The 10,086-nt window shown below is 41.7% G+C and overlaps 1 protein-coding gene and 1 long non-coding RNA gene across 2 annotated transcripts; both read right to left on the bottom strand.

The window, feature by feature from the left end:
* Positions 1 to 1,685: 1,685 nt before the first annotated feature.
* LOC110989949 (uncharacterized) lies at positions 1,686 to 4,893 on the bottom strand. Its single transcript, XM_022254675.2, has 3 exons — positions 4,705 to 4,893; positions 4,216 to 4,394; positions 1,686 to 3,565 (listed from the first exon to the last, which is right to left on the bottom strand). The coding sequence occupies exons 1-3, from the start codon at positions 4,828 to 4,830 to the stop codon at positions 3,517 to 3,519; spliced, it is 354 nt and encodes a 117-aa protein (XP_022110367.1). The 5' UTR covers positions 4,831 to 4,893; the 3' UTR covers positions 1,686 to 3,516.
* A 1,803-nt stretch (positions 4,894 to 6,696) lies between these two features.
* Positions 6,697 to 8,070, bottom strand: LOC110989958 (uncharacterized). The gene is made up of 2 exons (XR_002599734.2): positions 7,713 to 8,070; positions 6,697 to 7,417 (listed from the first exon to the last, which is right to left on the bottom strand). It is a non-coding gene; the product is annotated as an uncharacterized LOC110989958 (long non-coding RNA).
* Positions 8,071 to 10,086: the final 2,016 nt, after the last annotated feature.

A 10,086-nucleotide genomic window follows, 5' to 3' on the forward strand; every position in this document is an offset into this window, starting at 1 on the left:
GTGTGATTTTGACCAGCTTAATTCTGAACTCCACCAAAAAATCGAAGAGTCAGCTAGTTGTTAGTGGGGTCTTTTGAAGCATGGTGGTGCTAGTGCATTATGTTTCTACCTCATAACACACGGAACCGACGGGGTGTTGGGATCCGGGATATATTCTTAGCGACAAATTCGAATTCCTCTCGAGAATATATGCAGCGGTGGCTGTAACCACACCACATCGGCTTCTGTGTTATTAGACGGTACAAGAGTAATTATTACATTGAAATGTCTCCCTAATGAACAGTGTCTCCCTAAGGTTGAAAAATTTACAACAACGTGTCTCCCAAATGCCCTATTTGGGCTAATAACAATAACGATTCCAGATTGGTTGTGCGTATCCCTAAAGTTAGGGTTCCCTTCAGACCCCAACCTCTCAAAAATATATTGACCGGCGTTGGATCCAGGGAGGCGGTGTGCACTGAGAGGGACGTCCCCAGCAGAGGCTGCATGTGATATTTTTTAGAAGCAGTTGCATTCCGAGTCACTTGGTGATAAATCGTTCTCGATTCGCCCTTGATGGTAATCCACTCCATGTTGCACGAACATTTATAAGTCATGTACATCACTTACATGCTCAATCCTCACCCGCAGATTCAGCCTCATTAAAATACTGTAATACAATGGGGACCCACAGGCCCCTACCTCTTTGTATTACTGTATTTTTAATGAGGCTGGATCCGCGGGCGACCTTAGTGACGTCATCCGAATACTTTGTGCTGTAGGTATAGTTACAGCCGTATGGGCTCCCCTCTGCTTGGGAAGCAAGACCGATTTTGCCCGAAAATAGTTACACTTTTTGGGATTGTTTAATCATATTTCCCTTCATAGTCTATTCCCTGAAAAAAATGACCTTTGGCTTCTGCCAATAGTCTGTACCGCGGGGTTAGTACCCTTCCGTTCCATGTTTTCGAGTATAATAATATACAAAGTATGCAATCCGCATTTTCACAGTACAGGAAAAGTACTATTTAACGTGTACATATGTCAAGTTTTTTTCGGGGGGGGAGGCTTTTTGTAAGGGGTAAAATTCTGCCCCCAAGGCCTGATGACTGATAAAAAAGGGGAAAAAAAGGTCCTCAATAAAAATTTGGGGTTATGAGCCCCAACACCCCCCATCAAAAAAACATAATTTTATAACTTATCCATTTCAAGCAGTTTCAAGCCAATAGTATTATTTTTGGCCTTATTTATTCTGACAGAATAAAGTCAGGTGCTGATTATTCACGCACGGTACAGAGCAAACCTGAGTAAGGTTGGTGCAGTCCACCGCTGTGACCTGGGTTTGATCCTGCCTGGGACACGTGGATTGGGTTTTTAGACTTAATTTACCTGATTTTGTGGGTTTTCGCCAGAATATTCCTCTTGACTTTTCCTCCCCCACAAACACTGTAATGTCTTCTCCCTACACAATCACTGATAAGCACACCCCCATTTTATGAATGGAAGAGGAACATACACAGCACTGTCCAAGTATCTGCCCAATGTGGAGCTGTGGTCATAAAACTCTTGGGGGTCACACAGTCACTGCTTAGATAAAGGATTACAACAGATAAGAGAGCTGACCACAAGACAGTTAGAAAAGCAGTTTTCTCAGAGGAGTTTCTAGTGGAGGTTACCCGTAATGTATAAGCCTGTTTAACCCTGATGTCGATGGAGCGGGGATTGAGATTGACAGATATTACCAAATATGGTAATAACTTTTTTGAGTGGGTCAACTTTGTAATCCTCATCCGGGCCCAGGCATACATCACAAGCCTGTATACCGTCATTGGCCAGACCCCAACCGCTCCCGAGATAAAATCCTTGAAAGATCAGTCACTCCAAGGAGCCCATATGGTCGCTATCAGGAACAGGATCTCTTTGTTTACTGACGTGTGCTGGGTGGTCGGCTGTTTGGCTTGTGACGTGGTATTAATTATACTTCCACGGCAGAATAATGGAATCTAGTTAGAGGGGACCTAGGGGATGCATTGGCTACCATAAATCAGTCGTTTGGGTTCAGGCATGACCAGCCTCATCAGCACCCGAACGGACGACCAGACCGACTGCCAGGAGAAATATGACAAGTACTTGCAGACACAGACGACCCGCCACGGCTGTTGTGGATGCACGTCGTTTCTACAGAAACTACGTGGATGTGAAGTGTACACTGACGCTCCAGGGAGTAACAATTGTCAGTGAATCAAGGAACGTTTACATTCAATTATAACCTGTTTTGAAAGTGGTAGTTCAACATTTGAGTGTATGAAGCAAATGTCAGCCTGATGTCAGACTTCACTCCGTTATGACTTCAATGTTGTACCCGTACTTACCATTTAATAATGTCATCTGATTATGAACTAGTAATAACAAGTTAATTACAAATTTGCGGCCTGTTCAGGCAAATTAAGGCTCAAATCAAGCGTTATTCCGTTAATTGCCCATCTGTTTAAATGGCACTTAATACAGATAACTTGAAACAGCACTTGCATGAAATACATGTTAAATGTTCCAGCAGACCACTGTACCACACAGGCTCCATTTGACCTTTTTTTGTAGCTTTCAATCGAACGATTTTCCATTACCTTATGAAACTTTGCTGCTCCGTAAGCAGCAACATTAGATACATACCGCTTTCAATTAAGTACACTTTTCTCTAAGTTTTGTCAAAGGAATCGCTCTACATGTTGAACATTTTGAAGACAGAACACTCAGGGAGCAAAGGGTGTTTCCTGCTATTCATTGGACAATCATTTATCCTGTTTTGTAAGTGGATTTGGTTAGTCCGAGGGAAAGTTCCGTATTGTAAGAGCAACATGAAAGCCAATAGTTTCGAATTGAGCAAGGTAGCAAGCAGAGTAGGCACTGTGTCCGGGGCCCAAGAAAAATACGGGGCCTAAAGAAAATGAGGAGTGGAGCTACACTAGACCGAGGTGGAGCACACTGAGAACGAGGAGGGGAGCAACACTAGACCGAGGTGGAGCACACTGAGAACGAGGAGTGGAGCAACACTAGACTGAGGTGGAGCACGCTTAGAACAAGGAGTGGAGCAACACTAGACCGAGGTGGAGCACACTGAGAACGAGGAATGGAGCAACACTAGACCGAGGTGGAGCACACTGAGAACGAGGAGTGGAGCAACACTAGACCGAGGTGGAGCACGCTGAGAACGAGGAGTGGAGCAACACTAGACCGAGGTGGAGCACGCTGAGAACGAGGAGGGGAGCAACACTAGACCGAGGTGGAGCACGCTGAGAACGAGGAGTGGAGCAACACTAGACCGAGGTGGAACACGCTGAGAACGAGGAGTGGAGCAACACTAGACCGAGGTGGAACACGCTGAGAACGAGGAGTGGAGCAACACTAGACCGAGGTGGAGCACGCTTAGAACAAGGAGTGGAGCAACACTAGACCGAGGTGGGGCCTACTAATTAGAACGTGGAGCGAAGCAACACTAGACCTAGGTTGATCACGCTTAGAAGGAGGAGTGGAGCAACACTAGACCGAGGTGTAGAGCGAGGAGTCAGAAACCAGCCAGAGGGTGGGACTGCATTCAAAATGAGAAGTCCAGTGTTACGATCTGATTTGTTTTAGAAATGCTTCAGTGTGACAATGAATGGTAATTCCATACAGAGGTTGATAACATTTAACTTTTCGGTGTGAATTACATTCTGATTGCTTTAAACACTGACTGATAAATATGCGTCTCAGCAGGTGTGAAAATGCAAATAGTTTTTTAAATGTTTTCAACTTGAGCATTAGCCTTCAAATCAGATCAGAATCGCCGGAAATGCCATGTTTTGCGTTCTATCGCCTAAATCAGTGCCAATTTTGAATAACAGTTTTAACTAAAAATCAACCCTCTGGCATATTTAATGCTACTCCTTACTTTCATCAGAAATGGCATATTTAGCAGTCTGTAGGCCGAATTCAAAGCCAAGTTTAATAACAAAATGTCTTTTGATTTTCGCAGTTGATATATTATGTTCCTAAAACTAAGGCAAACTGTCCTTATCAGGAAATCAAGTTACAATAATAATTAAATAAAACTAAATTTAATATATTCAAGAATCGGACTGATGATGTCTGATGCAGTTGTAGGATCCAGAGTTAAATAGAGCAGCATAAATACAATGGACATCGTTTCCTGTATTTGAGTATTTATACACTAAACCAGGTACAAGTCAATACGCATACCAATCTGCGTTGTGCTCTCGTGTGATTCCATATTTAGCTCGAACACGTGACCTATACTTTGATGCCAGCAAGTCATTCGTTTCTTTAAACCTTCTTCCACGCTTAGCAAAATCATCACGCAGGTAGGTCTTTGATGACTCCAAGTTAGCAGGTTCAAAACTGCGGAAGCGAAGTTTACCCTACAAGAGGGGAAAACAGAGGCTTTCGTCGTTCGTTATCCAAAAACTCAAGTCACAGTGACACCTCAATTCCATTGAGTTGCTCAATGCACACGGGTCAACGCACGCTGGTTCGTGAGCTAAAAATGACCTCAGTATTCAAACTGTAATTGGGCAGGACAAAACCTTATACCAACTATAAATTCTTTTCGTACACGTCAGATTTCAAAATGGCTGAACTTTGGACAGGACAAATCTTTAAAAGTATCCCAATGTCGTTTTCATTCTGAAAACGGCTGTTTAATAAGTTATATGAAAAAGAATTATTTACCTGGACATTTTTCAGCTTTGCGGTTTCCATTCGAGCATAACTGCCCACTTCATCTTTTGCAGGGACAACAAGACCGACGGTCAGGAGGAATACGCCAAAAATTGTCAGGCTAAAACCACGCGTCATGACTGCTGAGAATTCTCGTTGTCTCCTCAAAATATGCTTTACTTCATCCAGTGCCTCATAAAGTAAGAAGTCCTAGTGACCATGCAACGTTCGTGATCACATTTATATACCTAATCGTGGGAGTCGTAGTGGGCAATTTTGCCACATAAATGTATATTTTTGCCTCATTTTCGGGTTGACATTTTAGGATTGATATGCTGTACCCTTTAGAATAAAGGTTAATTCTGTACAGAAGGCGTCAAAATGCGTTTTAGTGTCACTGCAGATTACATGTTATAACTTGGCAGGTTAATTTTCGGGGAGGGGGATTAGGGGGCTTAATTTACGGTACGAAACTGCACCGCTCACGCTTTCTGTCGTCAGATCTTGGCTGCATTCAATCAATTTCGAAGTAATGTTGCTATTTTACAGTCATATTTAATTTCACTTTGCAGATGGTCAGATCAATGGAAACTACATTTTTAATATCGACAAGTTTAAAGTTTCGAATATTTCAAGAAAGCTCCATTCACTAGCATCTGAATGAGATTGATAATAAGGTTATCTACCACTATACTTGTGAAACATATTTAGGAATTGTGATAAGTGATAAATTGAAGTGGAGCGAGCACTGTCATTTACATTAAGTCCATCAACATGTTAAAACTTTTTAAACGAAATCCTCGTGGCCACTGCCTAGGTTAGTTGAAGGGGGGTCAGCTCGTACGTCTGACGCCTCATAATTCTGACGCCTCATTGGTCCAACACCTCATACGCCCGATGCCTCATATGACCGACAAATGCGTTTCAAAGTTCCAACGGTTTTTCTGCCCATGGCATAGATCCAACGCCTCAAAAAATCCGATGCCTCGGAAGTCCGACGTTTGATTTGACGCTCGTTATGAACACATGAAGACGGCGCTTGGAACAAGACTGGTTCTCGGTGCAAGTATGGTGTACTATTTATGACAAAACATTTCAAATATTTCAAAAGTATTACATTAGAAAAAATGTTGTTTATATTTAGCGAAGTATCATACATCGTTCTTACACGTAGTGGTATTTTGGATTAAACAAATACTGGACCAGTGTACGAACTGTGTAGGTAGTCTGCTTGATTTAGTTTTCCTAACAGAGTCAGTACCGCGGGCACGAGTTGGGAACAAAGTTGAATCTCGCTCGCGGGCGACACGTTGCGTTGGCCCACACTCCTCCATGTTTCACAGTCAATTGCACTGATGCCTCATATTAAGTCCAACACCTCGTCGGTTCTACGTTGGATTTATGAGGTGTCAGACCTTTGAGGCTTTGGAACTATGAGGCTGTAAAAAAAGATGCCCATAAATCCGACGCCTCATTACTCCAACGCCTTATAAGTCCGAAAATTCAGAGTTTAAGGCGTCGGACCTTTGAGGCGTCAGACTTACGATACGCACCCGAATAGGGTTTGTTTATCCAGCATACAACGTCAGCGCTGTGTCAAGGGATAATATAATGGCCCATGAAAACTTTGAGGTCCTTCTTCAGAACCAACTGACGGAGCGATTTATAGATTGAGTTGTCAAACTAGTGTCTCTTGTTGGAGCGATCGGCGAAGTGGCCAGGGGCGAGGTGGAAATGGGGCAGACTGTCTGTAAAGCGGAGGAACAATATGAAACGCAATGAGCTCGTATTTACCCAACTAGTAGACACAGTAGGCAATGTGTGTCAATGACCCACAAAAATGTGGAGGCTTAAAGAAAACGAGGAGTGGAAAAACAGCCAGAGTTTACGCCAGCACATTACAAGGAGTTAAGATACACCTCACTGAGGTGGAGACGTCCGGACGCGGCCGTTCACAAGGAAAAGACTACATGTACGTTCAAAATGAGAAGTCAAGGAACACGATTTGATTCGTTTCAAGAATGCTTTAGTTTGACATTGAATAATAACATAACAAATAACATTTGATTTTACTGCGTGAATTATATTCTGATTGCTATCAACACTGAATAATAAATATGCAGGACAGCAGGTGTGAATGAGTAAGTCCCTTTCCAGAACCTTTTTCAAAAATGAGCAGATTGATGTAACGAATTGTCTGGACCGTTTAATGCCAACCCCCAGCTGTCGGTGGAAATGCCATGTTTGTTTGTTTTTTTGTTCTATACACCTCATTAAAAATCAGCTTTTGAATAACAAATTCCCCCGCAAAGGATTTGAGATTTACGCATTTGACGTTTAATATTTCTGAAGTTAATTCAAATTCATCTCAACAGGAAATCCAATTACAATAACAATGGAATAAAACTAAATTTAACATGTTTCAAGAATCGGGCTATTGCAACTGTAGGATCGAAGGTTACATGCAGCAGCAGAAATATTGCAGTGTACTTGGTTACTGTATGTTAGGACGTAAACACTAATCAAGTACAAGTCAATACACCTATTACTCTGCGTTGAGCTCCTGTCTGGTTTCATGTTTAGCTTGAGGTACCTAACCCCTTCTTGATGCCAACAAGTTGTCTGTCTCGTGAACCTTTCTTTTGCGTTTAGCGACATCATCACGCATGTGGCTCTTTGACGACCTCCAGTTAGCAGGTTGAGAACTAAGGTGGCGAGTTTCATACTACATCGCAAGCGGAAAGACAAGGGTGAAAATCAACGTACAGTGGACACCTTCTCAATTCTGTTGAATTGCTCAATGCTCTTTGGCCAACGTGCGAATTCATGAGCTAAAAAAATGACTTCAATATCCATATTGTTAATGGAATAAAAACCATCATTTATATCAACTATGAATTTGTTTTGGTACACGTGAGATTTCACAATATCTGAGCATGAGACAGTTGTGACATTTAAACGGGCATCTCCTGGCTGTTTTCATCCTAAAAAAGTTCTTTTTTTCGATAAGAATTATTTACCTGGAGATTTTTCAGCTTTGCGGTTTCCATTGGAGCGTAAATACCATCTTCAACATCTGCACGGACGACAACACCGACGCTCAGGAGAAAGATGACCAGAACTCTCAGGCTAAAGTGACCCTCCATGACCACTGAGAGTCCTCGTTGTCTCCTTCAAATATGCTTTACTCCAGCCGGTGCTTCGGAAAGTAAGAAGTGTTAGTGATCATGCAACGTTCCTGTTTCCATTTATATACATGTACCTGATCGTCGATTTGTCGTTGGAAATCTCAGCCGATCAAATATTTCAGCCTCATTTCCGGCTTGACATTTTAGGAATGAAATGCTGTACCCTTTTAGAATAAACTTTACTTCTGAACAGAATGCATAAAAGTGTTTTTAATGTCACCGCAGATTGCATGTAATAACTTCGAAGGTTAATTTTTTGAGGGGGGGGGCTTAATTTACGGTACAAAACGGGACTGCTCACGATTTCTGTCATCAAATGTTGGCTGCATTCAATCAATTTGAAGTCATGCTGCTTTTTTACCGTCAGTCTGATTTAATCCCACTCTAAAGATGGTGAGAAAAATGGAAGCTACATTTAACCCAAACTGTCTCTTTTTACCGGTTGAACCATAATTCTCATTGTTTTGAAACAGACTTATCAGGTCTATTATAATGATTTTGTCATGTATTATAATTTTTACTTTTCATTTCCATCTTTGTATTCACATAAACCTTGTGCTATTATATCTTTAAGTTATTTTACGAAGCAATGAATGTTGCTTGGCTCGTGTGATCACAGGTTCATGCATGTTTGAGCCTAGACGAGCTAACAGCATGCTTCCTATTTCTGCTCGATTGTACGGTCATCGCGCGTGCATATCGGGCGCACTGATGAGCAAAGTTAATAGAATCCTTGCTGTGTCTCCTTCACCGGCAAGAATGCATTTCAACTCAGTACGCACGCTAAGAACGAGGACAGGAGCAACGGTAGAATGAGGAGGAGGCATCAGTGGATTGAGAAAGACCAACTTCAGAGAATTGACCCTTCAAATGTTTGTTTATACGGTACGGTTCTCTTGCCGTATAGACCGACGTGAAAAGAGCCCTAAGATCCCGGTATAATGTTCCCAAAGCCTTGTAAAATGTGGTCGTTTCCATGAAAACGAAAACATCTGAGCATAACATAAAACGGGAGTATTTTCAAAACGTAACAAGTTAAGGATTGAAGTGACCCATATTAAAAAATGTTAATACATGTACAAGGATTCTTGCAATTGCGTTTTAATTCAGTAACAGACTACAACACACACCTGCAAAGTTTCTTTCTCGTTTAACTTTAATTTCAAGATTTGTTCATCAGTGCAGATGGTGTTTGAGGTTTTATGCAAATGGGTCCTCTCTTTAGTTCTGGGCAATTGGTTGATTCCCAATGTTTTATTGGTTTGTGCAATAAAACGCACACATTTAAATTGTCAATATTTTGTGGGCATACATTTTTGCTACTTTGGCGATTCAGTGTTGCAGAAACACGTGGCAATAAGCAAGTTATCAACCCTTTCTCGGAACAGAAAACTAGTCCATTGAACCCTATCTTACTTAAATAACATCTTAGCAACAGCGCCCTCGGTTGCCCCGGAAGCATGGTTAATTTTTCAAATTTTTAAAAGCATTGCATTTCCGATACTTCTATCCCGAAGGTGAGACCCACAGTCTCAAGTGTATTGAAATTCATTTGATATTTCAGAAACAATTCCATGAATATTAGTTTATCAACGATACACTTACACAGCAGAAATATTACTCTTTTGTATTCCAACGTGGTTAATTTCGAAAACGGAACTAAGATTGCTTGAAACACAGAAACAGGTGCAATAACCCAGGAACATTCTTAATACACTCGATCTGTGTCATGTTTCGGTGAAATCCCTTATCCAGCCTAGTTTGGGCCTACCCATAGACGTTAGATATCCTCATTGTCCTAGCAACCATCCCTGCCATCAGTCAAACCTTTCCACGGTGTTGAGTATAATCATCAAGGTGGTAGACGTACGTTAGACGCCTCTCGAGGCGCACGTTCGTTGAGACTGGCGTCATGAATGAAAAAGCAAAGGTTTTGCGGGACTTTTTCCGAGAAAGGTCGGCCAGAAATGTCACATATCCCCCACGGACTCGCTCAAATACAGATGGCCAGTATGAATTATATGGAAAATGTACTCAATAGATTCGGTAAATCTAGTTAACCCACTGGCTGATAATTTCCGAAACGTTGGCGTCTGCATTTTTGTTTCTCATTCTTTTTCTGTTTTTTTTCTTTTTTATGTTGTTGCTATTGTGATAATTTATTGAGCATACCTTGATATTTAGGGAAAGAGCAATGTCAAACAGA

Source organism: Acanthaster planci, linkage group LG10 (assembly GCF_054643075.1).
Source record: "Acanthaster planci isolate LZ-2023a linkage group LG10, COTS_SCS, whole genome shotgun sequence".
Classification (NCBI taxonomy): domain Eukaryota; kingdom Metazoa; phylum Echinodermata; class Asteroidea; order Valvatida; family Acanthasteridae; genus Acanthaster; species Acanthaster planci.

Excerpts from the sequence above, each read along its gene's own strand:
- LOC110989949 (XM_022254675.2), bottom strand. The coding sequence starts at position 4,830 with ATGACGCGTGGTTTTAGCCTGACAATTTTTGGCGTATTCCTCCTGACC. Across the intron at positions 4,395-4,704 it reads CAAAGCTGAAAAATGTCCAG|GGTAAACTTCGCTTCCGCAG; the intron begins GTAAATAATTCT and ends CCCCTCTTGTAG. Across the intron at positions 3,566-4,215 it reads CGAGAGCACAACGCAGATTG|TCCCACCCTCTGGCTGGTTT; the intron begins GTATGCGTATTG and ends TTTTGAATGCAG.